At 37.2% G+C, this 27,168-nt stretch overlaps 1 protein-coding gene across 2 annotated transcripts in view; it reads left to right on the forward strand.

The window, feature by feature from the left end:
- Nucleotides 1–6,985: 6,985 nt before the first annotated feature.
- Nucleotides 6,986–27,168, forward strand: part of pxylp1 (2-phosphoxylose phosphatase 1) — a 152,356-nt gene continuing 132,173 nt past the window's right edge. Inside the window, exons 1-4 of one of the 2 annotated variants that reach the window (XM_065280487.2) lie at nt 6,986–7,121; nt 8,244–8,385; nt 23,339–23,500; nt 23,578–23,704. In XM_065280487.2, the coding sequence (XP_065136559.1) occupies nt 8,307–8,385; nt 23,339–23,500; nt 23,578–23,704 (368 nt within the window). In that variant the 5' untranslated portion in view covers nt 6,986–7,121; nt 8,244–8,306. Of the gene's footprint in view, nt 7,122–8,243; nt 8,386–16,564; nt 16,815–23,338; nt 23,501–23,577; nt 23,705–27,168 lie in introns of those variants that run through there. The other variant, XM_065280488.2, reaches the window with a different exon arrangement.

Raw genomic sequence — 27,168 nt, forward strand, 5'->3', positions numbered from 1 at the left:
TTTTTTTGTCAGGATACTAAGGTCAACCAATTTGCATTTAACGACCTATGCAAATAACTAGTTACTTCCCAGCAGAGGGGTGGCTATGGTCGTATGGGGGCTAACATGACCCCACAAACACAGCAATTTTATTTATTATTATGATTTTAATTGTAAAGTGAACATAACATTTTAAAAAAGTGTAAAAAAAACTTCAGGTGGTGATGGCGTAGTGGATAAGTCACACGCCTTTGTTGTGAGAGACCCGGGTTCGAATCCACTGTGACACACCATTGTATCCCTGAGCATGCGTGCGACCTCTGACATATATAGCAATTGTAAGTCTCTTTGGATAAAAGCGTCAGCTAAATGAATAACTATTCCCTCACTGTGCTTTTTGTCATGTTTTTGTTCCTTGTTGATGAAACCATACTTTGTGTTTGTTTTTTTTTGCATTCATTTTATTAGCTTTATATGATCTTGATTTTTAATCTTGATTTTTGCATTTCCTTTGCATTTTCTCTTTATTCTTTCCCCTGACTGAAAAATATTAGCTCGTAAAACTTTTAACAGCATTAGACTACTCTTAATATTATATTGCTATATTTCTTATAGGCCTGCACCTTATTGATTAGAGTTATTTCATTTTTCCATGCATAAAAATTGACATTGTACGCTGTGATAAGTTAAGCTTTAAAGTTATTAAGAATAAGGAAATAACAAGTTAGTTGTTTTATTATCACCTGGGGACAATTGTTCAAAAGTAATCCATTTCGATTTCGACTATTAGATCCAAATTTCAAAACGGGTTAAAAAATGGATTCTGAATTTGGATTGGATCACAGAATCCAATCTAAGATTTGATCTGAATTAAACGGTCACTTTGTGTTGTTTAAAACTTTTTAGTAAGATTGAGATTTGTTTGATGCCAAAAAGTAGGACTTATTCTTATCCCAGCAGACGGTGGATCCCAGGAACAAAAAATGTTAATAAAACGTATAAACCTACTGTTAGTCTAGTACAATATAACATTTCTCTCATGTAATATTTATGAATGAATCATTTTTTTGTTGTTGAAATTTTGCTCTTGATTAGTTCAATCCTTATAATGATAATCAAACACTGGACTACCATTTAAACCTTCCAGACAATTCCAGAAAAAAGTTCATATAAATCCCTCATTGACTGCTGTATAGCAAACAAAAAACTATTTTACATTTAATTTTAACAAAAGTAATCTTTAACTTTAACTGTCATTTGTCACTTAACAGTATATTGATCACAATCATCAGAGACCAAACAATCAAAAGTAGTTTTAACATCCGGTCTCAAATACAAACTAACGGATTTTTAACTTCTTTATGACTTAAATGCATGTTTATTTCTATGTGTATATACTTGTTTGTTTTTTTGTGGGACAGAAGAACTGACTGAATGTTGAATTGAAATAAATAAAGTAAGGGACGGTTGTGTGGTTTGATTGTCTCCTCAAGTAAAAACACTGAGTGACCCTTATACTGACCAAACTAACTTACCTATTGTTGTTTACATAGCTAATAGTCAACATTGACATGTGATCCCATTCAGAACACTAGCAGATTTACTAATCCAAAAAAGTGTGTATCTGGATCAGGGTAAATTTTGCTTTGAAAAACCAGGACAAAAGTGAGATGGTTAACCTGATCCTGGATAGCAAAACATAGGATTTTCAAATCTGGATCATTCCAGATTAAACTTTTTGAACAACTAGCCCCTAATAAAAGGCCATTTTCAATGACTATGTGTTGTTAACAGTGCCACCTGCGGGCCGGAACAGATACTGTAATGTAACAGCTCTACACAATGACGAAAAAGAGCAAACAGACGGATTTTATGTATCAGGAAAACAAAAGTTATAATAATAAAAGCTATACCTTAAACATTTACAATCCTCAAAAGATAAAGGGCGTTTTTCAAATTTTGGGGCTTAACCCCGCCACTGTTTCCCAGGCCAGTATAATATGTTTTGATGAAAACAACATAAGCAATTGAAAATGTATAGAAAACAGCAGACGTATGTAAATAATCAACCAATACATTTGCTATTTGTCCAAAACATTGAGAATTTATTTTTATGTTATGTTGTGCATAACTGCCTTGATGACGATGATGATGATGAAGTTAAGCAAGGTGTTTTGAAACGTAATTTGTGATCTGAGAAATACACCAAAGCAACTGAGATAAACTAATCAGTACTAGACAATCAAGCCTATTGTCTGATAGCTTAAGGTTTTATCCACATGGTGTTTAGTAATGTCAATGCATAGCTTTTCAAAGCCATCTGTCTGCAGATACAGATTTAAACCTATTAAATTTATTTAGCTTTTTAAATTGTTGTTTGGTTGAACAGTGTCGCCACCTATTGTCTACTGTACTTATTTTATTCCTCATACAGTAAATGTTTTTGTTAAATCTCATTCATTCAATCATCTTCAGTCAAAAGAATGCATTTCGATTAATCGCGATTAATCTTTAGCAGAATAAAAGTTTTTGTTTACATAATATATATGTGTGTGTGTGTGTGTGTGTGTGTGTGTGTGAACTGTGTATAATAACATGCATGTATATATTTAAGAAATGTTTACATGTGTATATGGGTGATTCTCACAAAATCCAGATTTAGAAGGTGTCCAGCTTCAAAATTTTTAAAAAGCCCTTGAAGCCAATTTATTTGTACATATAAGATTAAGGTCTGAACTTATTATAACCATTTTTTTTGTGGATTTAAAAAATATTTTCTATAGAATTATTTACATTTTTTAGATTAGCGTTATAAAAAATTATCATTACCGCAACATGATATTACATTAAATATATGCATTCACAAACTCATGTTTCGGTAATGAGAAAAAGTTGTCTAGGTACTATGACAAACAAAATTTCAACTTTTATCTGGAGAGAAAAACAAATCCAAAAATTTTTTTTTAAATGTTAGTTCCTTGAGGGCTTAAACAATGATTGAAAATTGTTGCGGAGGATGAGAAAATTGGTATTGGACACATTTATATTCCTTGTTATTGTCTTTACATTTACCAATGATCACCAAATATCACATGTTTCTTTACTGTAAATGTTGAAGCTTTTTATATTTTTGATTTTTGTAATATAAATATTTCCATGTCAAAGAACCCAAATCCAGTCATGGACACGTTGTGGTAATGAAAATTTTCCCCTTAAATGTGGAAAAAAAACTAATTTGGTTTATATGATGTCATTTGAAATCATGTGCAAAATATTAAATGAAGAGATGTTTGTAACTGTATGCTTCTTATTTTGATACTCTTACTTTGCATTTACTTTTTTTATCAAAATGTTTCATGATACCTCATAAGTCTAATTTCGCAAGAATCACATATATACATATCTTTTTTTAATACAATTAAATTATTACAGGTACAAACAATAGAAAATGTAATTCTGCATGTTAGACCTTCTCGCTATTACAGTAAATATCCACACATTTGTATGTTATGCCAACATAGCGACCACTTATTTTTTTTAAAGATAAAACAAAACCTTTTGGTCTTCACCAACAATATTATTTTATTATATATTTATATATACTGTATTCTGATTGGCTGAAAAATGTTCCGTGGGTATGCATTAATTTCTGATAACTGCACACCTAACCTGTTAAATGTCTTAAAAATAGGCACCAGAGCAATGTTTGTGGTAACCGTGGTATAAGAGAAATAATTGACTCCGGTCCTTTGAATTATGTGAAAATAATGCACACCCGCGGCGTGCCGCATTGCATCTTGGCTGTGCATTATTTTCTTATAATTCAATGGCCCGTCGTCAATTATTCCTAACAGAAACAATGTGAAAATAGAGGTATGACATTATTTTTTAGAATGTAAGCAAACTGTGACCCTGACTTACTTTTACTTTTCTACGTAAAATTCTACTTTATAATTTAAAGAGCATTCTGTAAAAAATATAACGTTGATATCTTTAATATTGACTGAGTAAGGTCAATAAGTGAAAGCAAACTTTGATGCTCCAAATCTCATCATTAGATTACGAAACTTTAGCCTGGACTTCACAGACAGGGTCAATGCTTTTTTGCAAGCAGTTAAAGTATGCATAGTCATGTGATATATAAAACCATAGAGAAGACATACAGTATGATCTGTGGCAATTAACATGTTCGTCTACTATTTGTTTAAAACAAACAGGAACAAATGCTGAGATGAAAGCAATAAAACAATATTTGTGAGTCCTCTGTGTGTGACTATATGTAAACAGGTAGATCTATATTTAAAGTGATTTAATCTTCTCTAAGTTTAGCTTGGTGTGAGAGTTATGTACTTTGATCTGCAGATCAATGATCTACCGCAGTGTTTTTTGCTTTAGAATGCAAATATGGAGCAAGCGGTGACCCAACACACTACAACAGTAGTTAAAAATATCCTTCTAATCGAATACTGAAATGTAGTATAACCTTGAACTATACACAGGCTTATTATAAATGACTAATTATTAACCTGGCACACGCCGTCTCCTCAGTTAAGAACTCTGATCTACCAGACCTTATTTATCAATGATATGCCAGACTGTAGCTAATAATATCTGCGTGTGTGCTTATGTAGCTTCTACATTCTGGATGTAACACAGTTGGACTCATTTCAGGGGTTAAAGTGGAGCTGTGTCAGCAAATATAAACGGTCCTATTTGAAAGCATGATAAAAATTGTGAAAAATAGATTATGTTAAGTTTATGTTGATTAGTAGAGCCAAGACAGCATTTTAGTTATTTTGAGACACCAACAACACACGCAGAAAGGATTTTTTATAAAAATGTTTGTGTTTGTTATTATGTGTCATTTTGTGTTAAAAGTATAACAAAATTAGTTGTTCCAATAATAACACAGAGATGTGTGTATTCTGTGAGCCGTTTAGTGTGTTGTCCCTAAACTGATTGTGTTGTTTTTAACACATCCGTTCTAAGAGTGAAGGCAAAGTGACCTATGGCTGTTTTGCATATAGAGCACAGCCTAAACATCACACACGCACACGCACACACACACACACGCAGACACACTTATAATAATAGACAGGTTATAAGGGTACTATTACATATAATAAGGTTCATCACTGCGATGCCATAAAAGAACCATTTTGGGTTCCTCAAAGAACCATTCAGTCAAAGGTTCTTATAATTTGTATAATTTAAAGAACCTTGTTTGAAACATAAAGGTTCTTTGGATGTTGAAGGTTCTTTATGGAACCATACAGGCAAACATGGTTCTTCTATGGCATTATGAAGCACCTTTAAGAGCATGTTTGAATCACTGACTCATAAAAATTGGCAATTAAAATTAGAAACATAACAGAATAGGGCAGGCCCAACATTCTAGCCATAAAATAAAGCTGAAAAAACTCAAAACAGGCAACCAACCCTGTTGAAAAAAGCATTAAAAGTAGCCACACGTTTCCTGAGCCAGTGTTTGAATTGAGGGGGAGGCTGGGGTGGTCCCACCCCGGACCTCTTATATCCATTGAAGGATAAAGCACCAAAATATATATTAGAGAGGGGGGTCCTGGTTTTTATTACAATTAAAATACTACATACAATTTAAATTTATTTAATTGAGTTTATTGTGCTCCGCTGCCATAGAGCGATATTGTAAGTTAGTTGTCCCAATTTCGCAAAATAAACTAATTCAAATGCGCCTCATGCTGTTTTTTTGGTGGAATTAACATAAATTTAGATTATTTACATTTAGGATTGGTTAAAGGCGGGGTGCATGATCTCTGAAAGCCAATGTTGAAATTTAAATTCACCTAAACAAACACACCCCTACCCCAATAGAATCTGGACCTTCTTTTGATAGACCCGCCCCACACATACGCAACCCAGACAACGATGTCGGTTAGTAGACACGACCCTTACTGCTGATTGGCTACAAGTGTGTTTTGGTACTCGGCCTCGACCCTTTCCCAAAGTGTTTTTCAAAAATCTGTCATCATTTATTCATCCTCATGTTGTCCTAAACCTCTATGAATTTCTTTTTTCTGATGAACACAAAAGAAGATATTTTGAGAAATGATGGTAAACACACAGCAGTAAGTGACCATAGACCTCCATAGTAGGAATAAAAAAATATGATGGAATTTAATGGGTACCGTCAACTGTGTGCTAACCCTCATTTATCAAAATATTTTCTTAATTATTAATCACAATACTTTCAAAAAAATTTTTTTCCTACTATAGAAGTCTATGGTCACTTTCTTTTGTGTGTTTACCATCATTTCTCAAAATATATTTTAAAAAGAAATAAAAAGAAATTCATACAGGTTTAGAACAACATGAGGATGAGAAAATGATGACAGAATTTTAATTTTAAAGTGAACTATCCCTTTAAGGGCTTTTAAAAAATTATTCTCAAAACTATTATTTCACCCTAATTTGAGGGGTGAAACATAATTAGGGTTTGAATTTAGGGTAATTTGGGGTTTCTTTGATTAAAATGTTGATCCTATTTGTGAAATCATCATATAAAGATAGGGGGTTAGCTAGGGGACCTCTCATGATCTTTGACATAATTTGAACACGTTCCTTAGCAATAAAACACAATGATACAATACCACTGCATATAACACTAGTAACAATAAAACAGACGGACAGTTAGATAAATAAATAAACAGACAGACAGACAAATAGATCGATAGATAAGATATCCGATAGTTATATAAATAAATAGATACATGAATAAAGAAGACAGACATACAGACACATAGCTAGATACTAGGTACCCAAAATTACCACGGTTAAAATTCACAGGACTTACATAGGATGGCCTGCTTCATTGCTTTCCTACTTGTTGGAAAGCTTTCATATGCCTAGCCTAATAATAAATGTACTTGTATCAACGTTTGGGAGAACAAGCTGTAATTGCACATTATGACCAGCAGAGGGAGCAATGAATCTCTTTCTCCTTCTCTATGTGTGTGTGTGTGTAGTGTAGGAGGAGGGTAGAGAGGTTCACACAGTGAGGTTTGTATCTGATCAGTCCTGCATTCCTCGCGGGCAGATGGATGATCTTTCCTCACGACAGAGATCAGGACTTGATCGAGATTATTGAGCTCTGTTACCGGCAGGTAAAGCTGCATGTCTCTCTCTCTTTCTTTCTCTCTCTCGTCTCGTGTCTGGTTCTGTTTGATCTGCTACACATTGTTGCGTGCGGCTCTCGCTGTCCATACGCGTTATTCATGTAGGCTAAATTATTTTTATGTATGTGCGTTATTCTGATTTCTTTATTAAATAAATTTATTAACAACAACACGGCACAGGGAGGAGATTGTGTGCTTTAAATAGAAACAAATCCATCTTTGTGTGGGAATACATTCATTTAGCAAATCACGTTTAGCAAGATCATAAGTAACTGAGCAAAGATGTTTAATATTTAATGTTGGCATTGCCATTTGCAGCATCTTTAAATGGAGAAGCCCTGTATTGTTTATAAAGTATACAGCAAATATGATTTCTTCACAATGACGTCACATACGTCACCTATATTGACAGGAAGATTATAGGCTAAATGTGATTCAGTAAGTCTATGCTCATAGTTCGACATTAAAGCAGCTTGTGTTGTGGTTTAATCTAGAGACAAAAGTTGTAAGGGAAATTATTTTGGCACAGGAACAAATGCAAGTGTCAATGCATTAAAGTAGCAAGAGAAGTGATGGGTGTAGTCAGATTGTGGTTTTTATATTCTCATGATGTGGACCCAGACTGCTTTAAAACATCTGCTTAGTTCATCAGATGTGTGTTTGTGCTCTTGCAGGAATGAATTCAGAAGCGCAGTTATTATCTGTATTTAGAGTTAATAACAGATTCTGCTGATGTGTGATCAGACTAAATTACATGTTGCGTGTCTTTGCTGTGTGTGTAGTGTTGCAGTGTTTGTGTGGTGTGTGGATTTTTCCCTTGGCTGTCCTCTGGTGTGCGTTTTTGCTTTAAAGCATTAAGAGGAAGCCAGAACTGTGGGAGTTTTATTACTTTCTCTCTCTCTCTCTCTCTCTCTCTCTCTCTCTCTCTCTCTCTCTCTCTCTCTCTCTCTCTCTCTCTCTCTATCTATCTTTGTGTGTGTATGTTTGGTAAGTTTTGGCTTCGTTTTCTCTTAGAACTCAAGTAAAATGACGTGTTATGTGAGCTCTTTGTGTGCAGTATTATGTCATCATATTATTATATAAGTTCCTTTGTTGCTCTTTGATGCCTAGGTGACAGTAAGGGGGCTGTGCATGGATGGCTGATGGACAGGTGTGTCGGCCAATCACAGGACAATGCTGGCACGGAACCGTTTCATCATGGTGCTGGTGGTGGGAGCGCTGCTGGCCGTGCTGAGTTTCAGCCTGCAGTATTGTAAGTGTTGATGTGTGTGTGAACCACAGCGTATAACTTCAGCCGTGTTTCCTCTGTATGAATATGAAGTGATGGCTATGGGGGTTCCCGTGGACTGCTTTGTTTGTGTTTTGAGTATTCAGCAGGTCAAGAGGGAATACGACCTCGCTGGATTGTATTTACTTACTTTGTGTGTCTGTGTGTTGAAGTTCCATTGGGAATAAGGTCTTAACTACACAGCATTCACTACTCAAACAAAGGCATTTCCCTTGCAGACCTGCTATATATATAACCTACTGTCTCAGCAGAATACAGTTTAAGATCTCTTCCCTGATGTACATATTACTGTGATTACTACGGTACTTTAAAGGTGAAGTACACTTTCATAAAAAAAATCCTGATAATTTTTCTCACCCCCATGTCATCTGTAAAATGGACCATTTTAAACAATAAAATTACACAAAGACATTTATTAGTATCATTACACATACAACAATATCTGAACGGTCCTGTTTCTCCACACTTGTAAACACTGTAGCGGTAGTTTCGCATAAGGCTTGCATGACTTTTCGAAGTGATTAAGAAATTGAAAAGGTCACGCTGGTGCATTACAAGGCTAGTGCAAAACAAGAAGTTGTGTTTAAAAAGTACTTTTTTAATAGGAAAATGACAAAAAGAAACCCATAAACATCTTGGATGACATGGGGGTTAGTAAATGATCAAAACATTTTTTTTATTAAAGTGGAACACTCCTTAAAGGTACATTTATGCATTTAGCAGATGCTTTTTTCCAAAGTGTCCTATGCTGCGTTCAGACCAGCCACGGTAGAGGTGTTATGTAGGGTTCACACCAGACGCGGTTGAGGCGGCAAGTGCGAGTGATTTATATGTTAAGTCAATACAAAGACGCGATTAGTCATCCTGCGGGGCGTTAAGCGCGGCGCGAATTGAGTGCGCCCGCAGGAAACACGCGAATTGAAAAATCTGAACTTCGGCGGATTTCTGCACTGCATTAACCAATCAGGACCTTGCTGTAGTACGTGATTACAGGTAGTGACGTGTAGTGACTTGATTACAGGAAGCGAGCGGAGTGGTGGAAGTCTCAGCGGAGTCGCAGAAGCCCCTCCCATGACGCGAATTTCCGCGTGAATGTCTCGAATTGCTAGAATTTCACGTGCGAATGAAGCGAGTGAACTCAAATGTTCAAGTGTCCAACTACGCACAAATAAAGCGTTTTTACCCTCTACCGGGGCTGGTGGGAATACACCAATAAGCGTGAGTGATTTTAATGTTAAAGGAATAGTCCATTTTCTTTAAAAAAATCCAGATAATTTACTCACCACCATGTCATCCAAAATATTGATGTCTTTCTTTGTTCAGTCGAGAAGAAATTATGTTTTTTGAGGAAAACATTGCAGGATTTTTCTCATTTTAATGGACTTTAATAGAGCCCAACATTAAATACTTAACTCAACACTTAACAGTTTTTTTCAACGGAGTTTCAAAGGACTATAAACAATCCCAAACGAGGCAAAAGGGTCTTATCTAGCAAAACGATTGTCATTTTTGACAAGAAAAAAAAAGCACTTTTAAACTACAACTTCTCGTCTAGACATCAACAAGACGCGTTGACGCACATCTGAAGGTCTCGCGGTGCGAAAGAGGCATTTAGCGCGGCACAGAAGACGCGATTCTGCTTTATTCGTGTTCTAGTTCACGCGAATTGAGCGTTGCCACGGAAAACGCGCGAGTTGAAGAATCAAAACTTCGGCGGATTTCCGCGCTGCGTTAACCAATCAGGACCTTGCTGTAGTAGTGACGTGATTACAGGAAGCGAGCGGAGTGGCGGAGTCTTAGCGGAGCCCCTTCCATGACGCGAATTACCGTGTGAATGTCTCGAATGGCTAGAATTTCACATGTGGCTTTCACGCGCGAATGAAGCGTGTGAACTCAAATGTTCAGGCGTCCAACTACGCGCAAATAACGCGTAGGAATGCACCATTAAGCGTGAGTGATTTCAATGTTAAAGGGGACAGAGAATGAAAAACCATTTTTACCTTGTCTTTGTTGAATAATGGTAGTCTACCCGCATTCACGAACATACAAAAGGTGCTCGACATGCTAAACATCTCAGTCTCATAGAAATTCCTCTTTTAGAAATGTCAGCCAGAAAACGGCCCAATCTGAAAAACTGATGCTTATGACATCACAGGCATCTCACTGCCCCTCCACTTTAAAATAATTGGCTACATTTTTAGAGTGGCAGCAAAGTCAGCCAATCAGTAATGAGATTGCAAGTTAAGCCAGTAGGGGGAGCCAAATAGGTGCAAAACCACTTGTTTAAAATCCCCCACCCTAATAGAGCTGTCTGAGAGAGGTTTTTAGGAAGCTTCTAAGGCATTACAGACCCAAACAAAAAACTTTTTGTCTACATGTCACATCACAGAACAAGGATAAATACCCTGTTCAATCATTCTATGTCACCTTTAAGTCAATGTGAAGACGCGTTGACGTGCATCTGGAGGTATTGCGGTGCGAAAGAAGCGTTTAGCGTGGCACGGTAGACGCGATTCCGCTTCAGTCACATTTCTAGTTTGCGCAAATTGAGCGTTGCCGCATGAAACGCGTGAGTTGAAAAATTTAAACTTTGGCAGAAAAACGCGCCGTGTTAAACTATCAGAAGCTTGTTGTAGAAGTGACGTGATTACAGGAAGCGAGCGGAGTGGCGGAGTCTCAGCGGAGTCGCCGAAGCCCCTCCCATGATGAGAATTTCTGCGTGAATGTCTTGAATGGCTAAAATTTCACACGCGGCTTTCACGCGCGAATGAAGCGAGTGAACTCAAATGTTTAAGCGTCAAACTAGACACGGTAGATGCAAATTTGCCGCCTCAAACACGGCTGGTGTGAACCCACAGTTACATTGCATTCAAGCTGTACATTTTATCACAATGTGTGCTCCTTGGGAATCGAACCCAGGGCTATCCTTCTAATAAATAAATAAATAAATAAAATCTCACGTGTAGCCATTATATTGGTTCCAGTGGTTTCTGATAGTTTCTAGGGTGAAATTATGTAATGCACTGCTCAGAAATATGTCATATTTAGGTGGAAAATGTAGACTCTTGAAAACACTCACATTGGTTTGTGAACTCAGCAGATGGGTGTTGAGGGCTTATAGCCAACACAAGGGCTATACTTGACCGTCGGTCAGCTCAGAAAAATTGCGAAAAAAAAAGTAATTTACTTTTCTTAAAAATTTATGTTTGGAGATAATTTACAATACAAAACATTAGTAAAAATGTAAAAAAGATGTTTTATTTATTTATTTATTTTAAAGGGGTTTAACAGATTGGCTTTTGAGACAGATTATTTTCAGATTAGAGACTCTAATCCAGAGCGAAATCCTCTTGAGTTGAGAATTGGACTCATCTGCACTCGATACAAATATCCTCATGAATATCAGCGGATTAAATAACGTTTCACAGATGGTGAGAAATTGCCAAAGCAGCTTAGATGTAACCAAACATGGTCATACTTTTAGTGTTTCTCTAAAGCCTGCGCTCTCCGTCAAGCAGCCAATCACAGATCAGTTTCAGCAACAGAATATACAGCAGAAATCAACCCAAAAATATAACCTAGATATCTTTAATATCGACTGAGTAAGATCATGTCCAAGATTAAAGTTTTTATTCATAGATGGAAACTTTGTCGCTGATAAGATGCAACACGTTTTTGCAAGTATATCTTTCCTGTAAGATGTGTTTCCTGAAAGTATTTCCTGTAAGTGTTTATAAGCCGTATCTACAGTATGTGTGCTGATGGATCTATAAGACTGTGTGTGTGTGTGTGCGCGCAAGCCTGTACATGTGTTTGTCTATTGAAAGGTTTGACCTTTGACAAAACATATTTTACCATCTCACTCTTGTTCAACTCTGTTTCTTTCTTTTTCATGTCATAAGCTTATATCTGATTCACACCTTTTTATAGGTACCATAAGCAAGCACACAGTTTAGTTTTATATGACAGACTGTTAAAATATGCTAAAATAAAGACAGAAAGTATTTGTGGACACTTGCCATACTTAACACATTCCCAGTTTGTTTGGCTATTTAATTCAACGCCTACACATGAAGCATGTACTATTTATATTGCTGTACATTTTAAATGTGACTCTTCTGAAAGAGTGCACTAGAAACACATACTGTAGCAAGCTCCAAATCTCCAATTTTTCACCTAAATAGATTTGTGTGTATGCAGGTTTGATATGAAGTGTGTGTTTATTGATGATTTCTGTTCATCATATTCTTATGCATCATATCCTTTCTCACAACGTCTCTGTCGTTTCTCCTGTGTGCTATCATTACTAATTCATTCTGAGCTTTGTGGTTTTGTTGAAAGCTATCTGAATGTAGGACAGAAGCTCGTTTTAAATTAGCCGACCCTCCTGCTCTCTCTCGCTTTACTTGAGTTCACTCAACCATGACTGATTTGTTTTAAAGAACAAGACAGCAAGTCTGTAGAGGCCATACATCGAGCGAGAGAGAGAGAGAGAGAGAGAGAGAGAGAGAGAGAGAGAGAGAGAGAGAGAGAGAGAGAGAGAGAGAGAGAGAGAGAGAGAGAGAGAGAGAGAGAGGTGAAGGATGAAAGACAGAAAGGAATGCTCAGGTCTAGATCTGTACTGGTGATTGTGTGTTTCTGTCAGCGGGACTATCATTTAAGTAGGCCTACAATGTGCAAACAACACACACAGTTAGGTTACTTTGATAGTCTACATTTACATGACAAAAGGTTTTTCCTTTCTTTGTGTTGTCAAAACAATGTGTTTACACAGACATGTGTAAAAATGATAAAAATGCTGTATCATGTGTGCCTTGCCAGTAGATGGCGATAGTGCTTTGTAAAGAAATACTACACGCATGTGCACACATTCTCCACAGAGCGATTCATATATATATATACTAGATGTCGCCTTGGGGTTCTAAGCATGCGTCAAAACCGCTGCCATCTTGGAACAGGGGTCTTGTCATAGGTAGTAGCTAGGTAACGCTGCTATCTCCGCCTGTACTTCAAATTCATGGACGATGCCGGACTTTTGTGCTGCGTATGGATGTTAGGCCTACTAGCACTATGCATTAAAGTTAGAAAAAGTAGATTTTCATAATCTTAATATCAAGACTTAAATTTTTTCTGGACCCAATGCGAAATACATGACGAACCAAAAGAAAACCAAGGAAGTTGCATTCATGACGATTTATGGTGATTTTATTTCTGTTACACCATTGCCTACAATGACGCTGATGCAGGGTTCCCCTGTTTCAAGAAGGTGGCTCAATTTGACGCATTTGGTCCAATGAACTGCCTTAGCCAAGGCGACATCTAGTGCAGGGGTTTTCAAACTTTTTGTGTGTGTGGACCACTATTTGTAATCAAGAATTTTCGCGGACCACCTCATAATACTTATTATAAAATATGTCTACACAAAGTCCTGAATTAATCTGCACATCTAAATAGTCTTACTAGCACTAAAACTATAACTGGTCATCACATCAGTACAACAGGTTTCTTAACCTTATATCAGTATTATTTATATACATATTCTTAGTGTTGGGAAAGTTCACTTTCTACATGAACTAGTTTAGTTCAAAGTTCACAAATTTTAAAATGAACTAGTTCATTTCATAGTTCATATTTGAAAATGTTAATCTAGGTCACAGTTCCAAAAATGAACTAATTTATAGTTATTTTTTCCCATATTATTTTTTTTAAATGATTGCCATTATAGCCCATATAGAACCACCACAGACAGCAATTATTTGATCACTTTTAACACTGAAGCTAAATGCGTCAGATTTCATCTTCATGTACAACTTTAAAACCTTATCCAACCAGGGTTTACATTAGCATTGACTGTCTTTTAATTTTTGTATTTGCTTACACATACCTTGAAAGGCTAGCTGGGTGGGGGTCGCACCCCGGGCGAGAAGCGCTGCGAGGCATTGCGTGTATGACAACTCGCAGGTATTGCACACCACACGTGCACGTTAAATAGTGTGAGCTTAGTCAAAGTATATTTCAAGATCCGGAATATGCGTTAGCAGCCTATGTTAATCGTTAACGATTTAGGACAAATATGATGTTATTTAATGTTAAACTATTTGAGTTGCGCGGCAGGAATTTCAGCAGCGTCTGTGTTGTTGTGATGACGCATGCAGCGTGACTGGTGAACACCGACTGGTGGCGATGTTGCCAGATTGGGTGTTTTTTCCGCTACACATTAATGCCTGTTTACAGTGTGTTTTAGTCGGGTTTTCGCCTGGAAGAATATACAAATCTGGCACCCTATTGAACGACGTTAAACTGAGAGAGCGTGCCGTTCACAGGCACCAGGATGAATGAGTTCACAGTAACGTTTATTAGGCAGCAGTACACGTTCGCCCAAAATATGAACGAGTTTGTATATTAAAATATACATATTCTTATTTTGCCTTTTCACGGACCACCTGCAGTACCCTCACGGACCACTAGTGGTCCGCGGACCACAGTTTGGGAATGGCCGATCTAGTGTACATGTCTATGAGAGCAATTAACCCATTTGCCTCATGTGCTGCATGAAGAAACACTACATATACCGCCGGTTACTTTAATTTCATGTTTTTAAACTGCTACAGAGGCTTAGATATTACGTTTTTAGTAGACGTTGACAATTCTTAGTATTTTTTCTGAAAACCCTCAGGAGATAAGGGTATTTATCCTAGAATAATATAGGTTTTAGGCATTTTAGGCGTAAATGGGTTAAGGTACATTGACATTATAAGCGACTTTTCGCTGTCTGTTTATATATATAAATCCACACACGTGCATATATATATACTTAAAATTATACATGCACGTGTGTGGATTTATATATAGATAATTATTATAAACGGTTCACACACATATATGAGGTAAACATAAACTTTTATTCTGCAAACGACTAGTTGTGATTAGATGTTATACAGCCCTAAGCGGGCGTGCACACCAAAGCTTTTACGCCGGCAGCTGGCATATGTTTTCAATTGTTTCCAATGGAAGCACGGCACTTTTTTGTGTTTTTTCGGCACTGAGCGCTGAGAGTTAAAAATATTCAACTTTGGGTGAAAAGCGGTCCAATCACAGTGGAGGAGGGGTGAGACAAATATCACTGAAAAGCTGACTGATAAACAAAGCAGAAGTTTCACAGCAACCAAATCAATAAAAAAAAATCTGTCAGTCGGCATCTGACTGGCGTTTCAGCCACGCATAAAAGCTTTGGTGTGCACGCTCCCTAAGAGGGATATATACACAAACAAATCAAGACAGCAAAAGCGTCAGACAGTTTTGTTTGGGCAAATTTTTTCCTACAAGTGACCATGGACTATATAATGGCAAAATTTTGTAAACTTTGTTGGAGAAGCGTTAATAAACTCAATATCTTAAGTAGCACAAACACAATCCTGTAGGCCACCATTGTTGTTGTGGTTGTCAAGTTCTCACGCATGCCTATAGACTGAAGAACATGCAGTATAGATTGCAATACGCATGTGCATGATGTTGCCATTTTCACAGATTTGCATTTCGTCTTTTTCAAAACCTTTGAAACACTTTGCATTTCAGGACCCTAAAATGCCTTTGTTGTGTAAACAAACAGCCAGAATGCATAAAAGTTTCTTGTTTTTGGTTAAAACATTGTCATGTAAACGGCTCCTTACTAGTGATAACGTCTAATCCTCACATAAACTTGCTGACATTTGATTTGAAGTGGACTACTTTTTATGTAAAATGCCTTCATGCATTTGTGACTAAAGGATCAGCACTAACCCTACATAAATGTGGAAAGATTTTTACAATTTTGTTTTCCTGTAGCTCTGCTGGCTTATAGCAGCTCCAAAGTTTGTGGCTTTAATTCCGAGGATTAGCATGTAAGAATAAAATGTACAGCTCAAATGCAATGTAAGTTGCTTTGAAAAAAGCATCTGCTAAATGCATAAATGTAAATTTAGCCCTCATGAAACTGCTACACATACACACAGGCACGGTGTCAGCAGAAATGAGCTGTAAATACTGTTCTGCACAATTTCTGCTTATGTAATGTATCTATTATATTTGTGTATTGAGAGAGAGTGCGTGTGTTTGAGTTTGTGTTTAACGCTGCTCACAGACTTTCAGCCATCAGTTACAAAGAGTTCTTTGTGTGGTCAGCCCCCCTTCACATAGCTGTGCTGTGATTGGCTGAGAGCTCAGTCCTAACACTCCATTGGTCGTGCATATTTTACAAGAGTGTGAGAGGCAAAGAGGGTTTTGATGCTGTGTATAGACTGAGAATGAGGTGTACACACACACACACACACATATATGCACACACACATATGCTCTGTAACACATCTTCAGAATGGCTGCTCGTTTAAATCAGCTAACTGTTTTACTTCTGTCTGGTGAGTTTAACTCTTTTATAATTACAGAAATACCATTCATTTCTAATAAAGTTCTCTTTGTATTGAACAATACTGTCAATGTTTATATGTTAATGTCTTTTATTGGTTCAGTTTTTTCCACATAGTTAACTATAAATAAAAATGAGAACTTGAGTTGCAACAGCGTGACTGTTTTGTAATGTTTGTAATTTCTGTTTAACTGTGTTAGCTGTACATGCTTTCACATGATGCCGTTTTATTTAGGGCTTCAACAATGAATTGATCAAATCAATAATAATCATTTATGAAATTTCGTTGTCAATGAATGTTGTTATTGATTAGTTAGTCTGCCTGCGTTAGGGAAAATTTTTAGTATAGCTCAATATTTTTTTTTATATTTTCTTGGATATGTAAAGAAGTTTAACTGTTAAAAAACTGAACAAACCTTGTGTTATTTAAAGTTTAAAATGTCAAAAGATTATGTAAGTACAACTTAGTATGTGGTTTTTGCACTTTAGTATACTTCACACATACCCTGATTTAGGGTTTTATTCATTTTTATTTATATTACGTGTAAAAATGTAATTGAGAAATTGTTTCGCCTTTTTTCAGATTAACTCTTTCCCCGCCATTGACAAGTTATCTCTTCAATTAAGAGAAAACATTTGCATGAAAAAAACGTGTTTTTATGGCTCTTACCCAATTTATAAAAAACTGAAGCAAAACATTATTTATTAATTTTACACTATGTTTTGATAATCATTCTGAATCTGATCTCTAACAAAATTCCTTCACAAAAATGCAATTATTTCAGCGTTTGAAGAAAAATACCCATATTTCATAGTTTATAATAGTGGTGGGCGATACTGCAAAATTTGGTATCGATCCGATACTAAATACATATAGGGTCAGTATTGCCGATTCCAATACCAATCCGATACTTTTTACTTTAAAAAATTATTTTGTGTAAGGGAGAGCAGTATGTCATTATTTCTGAGGTGAATGAATGATCAATTCTTTAGGCTTTTTTTATTAAAGTATTGAAGTCCACAATATTATTAGTTATTAGGAACTGTAGAATTAATTTGTTACAACCTTTTTAAAAAAATGAAGAATAACAAAAATCTCTCCCTTTTTTCTGGTTTTAAAAGCAAATGAAATAAAGTAAAATAAAGTGCACACAATTATTACTTTTTACACGTATCAAGTTACAGTATTATTATTTAGAGCCGTAAAATAGCTCCACACAACGCTTCTCTTCCTCTCGGCCATCCTGATCTCTCACTCAGTTCGCTGCTCCTCGCGCGTCAGTGAGTCACGTGACGACACAACAACGAATCACAGCAGAGCAGCAGGAGGGGGAGGAGTAGCAAAGTTGGCCAAGATGTGAAAGCAGCGTTTCCTCAGGATTGTAGAGGTAGAAGACACGAGCAAAGTATAATGAACGTAGAGGACATATATTTAAATTGAAGTATCGATTCAATTACAATTGTATCGATCTGATACCAATACCAGTGTTGGCATCGATACTATCGATATTTAGATCGATCCGCCCACCCCTAGTTTATAAGCAGAGAAAAAATATAGGATGGAAAACTTTTTCCCTGTTTTTTTTTTAAAGCAGAGGGTCTGTTCTTTCATTTGATATATTTGTATGTTTATATATTATTAGAAGAAAATTATGGAATGCATTTTGTGAAAGTTTTGTGAAAATCACAAACAGTGCTGGCAGACAACTTAGAAAAAAAAGGCTGTTGGGGAATGAGTTAATAGATAAAAAGTTGTCTGATCAATAGATTTTCAAAATAATTGTCAGTGGCAGCCCTAATCTGTTACAATTTTACTATTGATAAACATTTTATATTTTAAAAAGGGTGCGTACAGTAGAAATATGTCTTTTTGTGATAAAAAAAACTATTATTTACACTGCAAAAAAATTCCGTAGAAATTACAGTGTTATTGCAGCTGGGTTGCCGGTAATTTACCTTAGATTTAAATTTATGTTATTAACTGGCAAGAGTTTGTTCAAAGTTAAATAAATTTAAAATATTAACAAGTCTTTATCTTTACAGAATAAAACTATACAATAACAGCCTCATCCAAAGCATTCTGGGAACCAGAAATCATCATCAACCTTTTTCTGTTTTTTGCTTCAGATTTTGTTTTCCCAGAATGTTTTGCTTGATGCTGTTTTTTTAGTTTTACTCTGTAAAGACAAAGACTTGTAAACGTCTAATGTTAATTTAACTTTGAACAAAATGTTGCCAGTAAAAAACATTCATTTAAATCTACGGTAAGTTACCGGCAACCCAGCTGCAATTTCTACGGAATTTTTTTTACCGTGTAGTTTTATCATACTGTATGACCTCTAAAATGAATCGCTACAAAGCTGTGTATTTGTTTATATAACTAACATGCATCATATAACTGTTAAGTTTTAAAAGCAGATGTTATGGCGTTTCTGTCTCCTGTCAAGTTTGGAAATAGGGGTTTTCAAACTTTTATAATTCGAACCCCCTGTGTGCAGAATTATTAGGAAAGTGGTATTTTTGAGGATTACTTTTGTTATTGTTAAAAGTACAGTGCTCTTGGCCAGTCCAAAATGTTAAGAAACCCTCAAACCAAGATGTACATCATTATTAGGCAACTATGAGTGTGCAGAATTATTATGCAACTATGAAAAACAACGATTTTCCCGTCACACTTGTTTATTTTGACCTGTTAAAGCAACACTATGTAGTTTTTTTACCTTTAAATAATGTCTCTAAAATTATTTCAGAGATAGAACAACTTTTAACTGGACAAATTGTACTGTTGCTGCAACCTGAGCAGCCTCCTAGCTGCTACAAGCACACTCTGAAAGTGGCGGTGGAGGGTAGGAAACACAGCCCCACCCCTCCCCCTGCCTGCAGAAGAGTGTCTGATACCAGGCACTGTTGCGCTTTTCAACCACATGGGGGAGCTGTAAGTCATTTTTTAATCGAAACTACATAGGGCTCTATTTTAACGATCTGAAACGCAAGTGCGAAGCGCAACGCGCAAGTGAGTTTGTGGGCGGATCTTGGGCTCTGTTGCTATTTTCCCGGCGTGAGAAAAAACTCTTGCGTCGGGCGCAAATCAATAAGGGGTTGGTCTGAAGTAGGTTCATTATGCATAGGTGTGGTTTGGGCGTAACGTCAAATAAACCAATCAGAACGCTAGCCAACATTCCCTTTAAACGCACGGGCGCAAGTTCCATGGCGGGTTGCTATTATTATGATGGATTTACCAGGCGCACGCCAGGAGCGGTTCACAGCCGAGGAGACCGACGTCCTTGTACGGGGGAATCCCACGCTAGCCAGCATAAATCGGGCACGCCGTGTAACGGGAGGTGGATCTGCCTCAGGACTTGACGCCAGCAGAGGACATCGCTGCGTCCACCCTCACCGCTGAAAGGGTTTGGGGGCTTTGAAATCGGACCCAAGAAACGCAAGCAAGGTCCAACCCCAAAGTACTCTTACAAATCAAGTTCATATACATTAAGGTTTCTTATGAAAACATTTTAACTATTATTTACATAAAATAAACGTAATACAGCCACACAACAAAGTTATGAAAATATTTTAATCGTTATTTGCATGAGAATAAATAAAAACTATCACCACAATGCTCACCACTATGATTCCCCTTATCTCGTGTATTAATATTTTTAAGTGTAACAATTTATGATTTGCAAAAATAACTGTTGCATCTGTGTAGATTAGATAAGCAAAGTGTGTGCGCGTTGTGCACGCTATACATTATGGTCAAGCATGCGCCCTTAAAATAGCATAATGAACCACGCGCAACGCGCCACTGACTTTAGACTAGTTTTTTTTGGTTAGTAGCGCAATTGTTTTTTGAAACTGCAAAATAGCATAAGAGATGGTTTGCGCCGCAACACGCCTCCTTTTTGCGCTGAACCACCCAGGGAGCGCAAGTTCATTCCCTAGTTTGGTGACGTGCGTCTGTGGAGGGAAAAACCCCGCTGTGCGCCGGCGCAAAATACGAATGATACATGCGTCACTGACAAAGTCAATTGCGCTGGGTGCAAGATAGGGCCCATAGTGTTGCTTTAAAGTGAGAATAATAACCAATAAAAGTGACCAATATAGCCACCCTTCTTTCTGATAACAGTCACAAGCCTTCCATTTATGGAGTCAGTCAGTTTCTTGATCTGGTCTGAATCAACATTTTGTGCAGATGCAACCACAGCCTCCCAGACACTGTTCAGAGAGGTGTACTGTTTTTCTTCACTGTAAATGTCCTGCTTAAGAAGGGATCAAGTCAGGTGAAGAAGGGGGCCATGTCATTAGTTTTTCATCTTTTAGGCCTTTACTGGCCAGCCACGCTATGGAGTACTTTGATGCATGTGATGTAGCGTTGTCTTGCATAAAAATCAAAGCCTTCTTGAAAGATGCAGATTTTTTCCTGTACCACTGCTTGAAGAAAGTATCTTCAAGAAATTGGCAGTAGGTCTGAGAGTTGATTTTGAGTCCCAACCCAAAAAGGTCCAACTAGCTCATCCTTAATAATACCTGCCCATACCTCTGAGTCGAAGTGGAGCTCTGTGTCCGTTAGTGATCAAACCACGGGCCCATCCATCTGGTCCGATCCGAGGTGATCCGGTTTCAGCCTTTCTTACCTTGGCCATGTCTCTGAGAAGTGAACACCTTGTACTTCTTGACAGTCCAGGTAGGTTGCAGCTGTGGAATATGGCAGCACTGGATGATAATGGGTTCCTTGTAGCGTTATGTTTGATTCTTCTCAAATCTTTGGCGGTTAATTTGCGTCTTTTCTTGTCAACACGTTTCTTGCGACCCTGTTGACTATTTGCAACAAAACGTCTGATGGTTCTGTGATGATCACGCCCTAAAATCGTAGGTATTTCAAGAGTGCTGCATCCCTCTGAAAGACTTTTTACAATTTTTGACTTTTTAGAGTTCATTTTTAGGCCCATTTTTCTTTAGGAGAACAATCTTCCTGATAATTATGCGGACCCTGATATAGGGTGTTGATTTCTTTCGGCCACACCCTACATCGTAACACAAACACATATCACCTGATATGCATTAAATCCAATCAGCATTCAAGTTTATACAGCTTTGAGTTGGAAAGTATGGACAAACTAAGATATTGTCAAAATCATCACTTGCCTAATATTTCTGCACACAATGTAAATTATTTACTTAAAGGTGCAGTATGTAATTTTTAGAAAGATCTCTTGACAGAAATGCAAAATAATATACAACACTATATTATCAGAGGTGTATAAAGACCTTTCATAATGAACTGTTATGTTTTTATTACCTTACAATGAAACGTTTTTATCTACATACAGAGGGTCCCCTTACATGGAAGTCGCCATTTTGTGCCACCATGTTTCTACAGAAGCCCTTAATGGACAAACTTTTTTACTAAGTTGTCCCCGAAGATGACATGTTTGTCTGGTGGCAGCTATCGTAGCTTCTCTATGCGTTTTAAAAGCGAGAGGTGAGCAGTGGACTGAGCCATTGGTTGCAATTCGCAACCTCACCACTAGATGCCGCTAAAATTTACACACTGCACCTTTAAAGTACCCTTTGAGATTGTAAGCATTTTTTTTAATAATCTAATAGCACATTTGTATATTAAACAGAAAAACATTTATTTATTCATCGTTTAAAGTTTTTATATTTTTATTTACATAGTTACCTGTTATTGGACCTTTATCTGTTTCTTTTCTTTTATTTGTACATAAAACGTATCTGTCCATTTTGCATGAGTTCTCAGTTATCTTATATATTTTAGTGTTGTGTAATGGTCACATGACATTCACATTAAATAAATAAAATATACATTTTTATTAAGTATTTTATTTAGAATTTTTGAAATTTTATGATTTAAAGGTGGTGTGTGTACATTTTAGCGGCATCTAGTGGTAAGATTGCAAATAACAGCTCACCCCTTAATTTTAAAACGCATAGGGTAGCCACAACAGGATAAACATGTCGTCGTCTAAGACAAAGTAGGAACGAAAACGATCTATAGAACAGTTTGTCCATTGAGGGCTCATGTAGAAACATGACGGCGACTTCCATGTAAATGGACCTGCGTTGTATGTAGATAAAAATGTTTCATTCTAAGCTAATAAAATCAATACAGTTCATTATGTAAGGTCTTTATACACTACTGATAATATAGTTATTATATTGCATTTCTGTCAAGATATACACAAAAGTTACACAATGCACCTTTAATTGTAATTGGAAACCACCAGAGGTTCACCAAACCCCATTAAGGGAATATGGCGTTGAAACTTCTAAAGACTGTCTGTCATTGGTTCTCCTTATTCTCACTATAGCGACTCCTCCTTGTGCTCACATCACCATGGTGATTCCTAAAATGTAACATATGGCAGCACTGTGAGACCGCAGTGTTTACTCAGTGAGCTCACGTCTGAGGAAGCTGGAAAGCATGTGTAAGTGTGTGTGTGTCTGTGTTGAGTTGTGCTTGGCTCTCAAAGCCGTCTTTCTGTATCTGCACAGTGCACCTGATTCCGACCAATCCGGTTGCAGACCAGAGGTCACAAGGTAAAAGCAGGAAGCGAGTGAATCCGGTTCTCCATACGGAGCCGCCCAGCCCTGACCCAATCCGAGACACCCATCAGTACTGCAATTACCCCAATCTCACTGAACACGGCTGGGAGGGTGAGAAACGGACCTTATCACTATTATACCCGTCTGAAGATTCTCAAAGACTCATAGTAATGTATTTATGTGTGTAGGTCACAGTCCAGCCGACTACAAACTGCTGTCGGTCCAGGTGATGATTCGCCATGGTGACCGTTATCCTCTGTACTCCATTCCTAAAACTAAGAGACCTGCTATAGACTGCACACTGTCAGACAAGAGGTACAAACTTAATAGCACAGCACATCTGTTCATCCTTCCTTCCATCCACCCATCCATCTCTAAAAGGATTGTAATCTGGTTTGGCACGGGCTTTAACTTCTTGTTTTTCTTTCTGAGCTTAGAGGAGATATCTGTCAGCGTTTGGTTTAATGTTTGTCAGAAGACATGCAGTTGAAATCAATATCAGATTAATTTTTCATTACTCTCCTCGTCTTTTATCCTCCCTGAGCCGCGTCCTTGTAATGTTACCAGAAAAACACAAATGTCGTGTTTCCATGGTTTCATTGTTGTATTCCAATTTATGGCACGACAAATGCTGCGATCCATAAATTCCAGAATATCCAGAGAATTATTACGGTCAACAAATCATCATATTCTCATGGTGCCTCAGATTTATAATAATCCTCATCTATAAACCTCTCTCTTTCTCTTTCTCTCTCTCTCTCTTTTACTTTATTACTCACTGGTTTTCACACAAACACACACACACACACACAGAAGCAAACATGCATAATTTGCTTTGTAAATCAGGACCAGACTAGATTCCAGTATGTGCTTTACTTTTGTGAATCAAACCAACCCAAGCATTCATAATAATTCTGACTTCAAACAAGAAGACAAATTGCAATGATTCATCAATGACCTAAACTCAATGCAAACCTAAATTATATAAGAAAAATATCAAACTTACTTATAATTTGTGTCTATGTATTGAATCTCTTCTATTGACTTAATGTAGACTAATGTAAATCATAATCCCGCTTTTAAAGGGACACCTTACTATTTTTTGAAAATATGCTCATTTTCCAGCTCCCTTAGAGGCTGTTTACACTTGGCATTAAAATGTGTTTTCGTCGATCGGATTACAAGTGGACAACGTTAATGCCAGGTGTAAACGGTGTTCAAAACGTTTTGAACACGTCCACTTTCGACCACTTTCAACCACATCCAGAGGTAGTCGAAACCACTTTCGATCGGATCGCTTTGGAGTTGCGGAACGCATATGTGGTTGAATGTGTTCGAACAGCCACACGCGACCGCCTTCTCTCCGCCCATTTATCTAATCTGAGGTATTAAACACAAATTTTACGTCTTTTTTTGACTTCTGGCGTGAACATACGGTGAACAGTGCTATTTTTAGACTTTCATTGATAAAACTACTGCGGGTGTTCTCCGTAGTTTCGTTTTGAAAGTGTGTGAAAGTTGCGCGATCCTATTTCATTAATTGCGCTGAAAATTCAGAGAAAGCTCCAACATATAAACGTACAAAACTCTGTGCAGCATGTGTACTTGCTAAACAAGCAGTGGACTCCGACATAATATTAGTTTGCGTCCATATAAAATCATAATTACTCCCGCTCGGGTTTGAATGACAGCAGAGAGACTCACGGACCACCCCCTCACAGTATTCAGGAGTGGTCGAAAGTGGACAAAAGAGACGGATTTAAATACCAGGTTTTAACGTAGTGTGTCTCTCTCGTCCACTTGTGATCCGATCGATGAAAACACATCTTAATATCAAGTGTAAACAGCCCCTTAGAGTTAAATATTTAATTCAGCTGATCTCCGGGTCTGGCGCTACCACTTTTAGCATAGCTTAGCATAATCCATTGAATCTGATTAGACCATTAGCATTGCGCTAAAAATTAACCAAAGAGTTTCGATATTTTTCCCATTTAAAACTTGACTTTTCTGTAGTTACATCGTGTACTAAGACCGACGAAAGATTTAAAGTTGCGATTTTCTAGGCTGATATGGCTAGGAACTATACTCTTATTCTTCAACTCAATCCAGTTTGGTATTTTACAGAATACATTAAAGGGGAATTCCGCCTTGAAATGATCCTAGGGTTAATAACAAACGTGTACCGAGTTCGACCGTTCACTGGAGTTTGTTTTCATGTTAGTCTAACGTGACCAGTGTTATTGCTAAACGCAAATTAGCATGTTATGGTAGCCTTCGGGGCATCAGTGCATTAAAAACGAAATCGCTATGTCTATACTACTAATAATGCTCAAAATAACACCACACTTACACTGTAGCACAATGAGGGTCTCTATATGTAAACCGAAGCATTGAGAACTTTGCAAGTGTACAGGCAGTTTATTAAAAATAAACACTTACCGTTCACGTCTGGATCACATATCCATGCGGGCGCCATCTTGGGAAAACTAAACTCTCGCGTGAAACGTTGTTGCCCGTTGTTGTGGAACAGGTGTTGTGCTTTCACGCGAGAGTTCAGTTTTCCCAAGATGGCGCCCGCATGGATATTTGATCCAGACGTGAATGGTAAGTGTCCCTTTTTAATAAACTGCCTTTACACTTGCAAAGTTCTCAATGCTTCGGTTTACATATAGAGACCCTCATTGTGCTACAGTGTAAGTGTGGGGTTATTTTGAGCATTATTAGTAGTATAGACATAGCAATTTCGATTTTAATGCACCGATGCCCTGAAGGCTACCATAACATGCTAATTTGCATTTAGCAATAACACTGGTCACGTTAGACTAGCATGAAAACAAACTCGAGTGAACGGTCGAACTCGGTACACGTTTGTTATTAACCCTAGGATCATTTCAAGGCGGAATTCCCCTTTAATTTATGATAAATTCTGTGTAATTAAACCTCAGACAAATAAGACTATTAACCAACAGCACTATGTTGTGTCATTTAATGTTTTTTTTTAATTACTTTTTTTGAATGTTTCATGTCATAAATTTTCAAAGGGATGCGCTGTACACAAGGGAGGGGGGCACGCTGAAAAAGTTTAAGAAACAACAAAGGTTAAGCCTTTGTCACTCCTGTATTTAAGCTTGTAGCATTCAAATGTTTTATCCCAAATTTACTGAAATTATAAGTGTTTCCACACCGCCCCCGTGTGGCCGATTCCTGTAATGTCTTTTACTTTTACAGGCAGCTTGCTGAAACTATGGCATACCGTAAACATTGGAATTTGAAAATAAGGGAAATTTCCCAACCACAACATAACCCCCACCCCCTTGCGGCGCACTTGGACAACTATAATTTATTTAAGGACCCACCAACATTTTTATACAAATATGCAGACAAAATACATATACATGTTTAGAAATACAAAAATAAATTTTTATCTTTTCAACGTATGAATTAGATGTAAGTTTAATTGCAACCACAAACTACCTGACATCAAAACCATTGCCATTAATAGGACATTCAGTTTTTGAGTCATTCACTACAACCACCAAGTGACTTTGCGCAATCCTCTAGATGGTCTCGACCTAGTTTGAAAACCCCTGATCTAACCAAGAGAATGAATAGGGGATACTTTTTTCTTTTGGTGTGGCTTTCCTGAATCTGCAAAGGACTTGTTGTTATACACATACCTTGGGTCGCAGACGTTGCAATCCTTAACACCTTCTAAAGAGGGTCTTTATACGCTTGACTAGTGTGATTTTTAGGAAGTAAAATGTCACAATAAATAATGG

The sequence above is a fragment of the Paramisgurnus dabryanus genome, chromosome 8, assembly GCF_030506205.2.
Source record: "Paramisgurnus dabryanus chromosome 8, PD_genome_1.1, whole genome shotgun sequence".
Taxonomy (NCBI): domain Eukaryota; kingdom Metazoa; phylum Chordata; class Actinopteri; order Cypriniformes; family Cobitidae; genus Paramisgurnus; species Paramisgurnus dabryanus.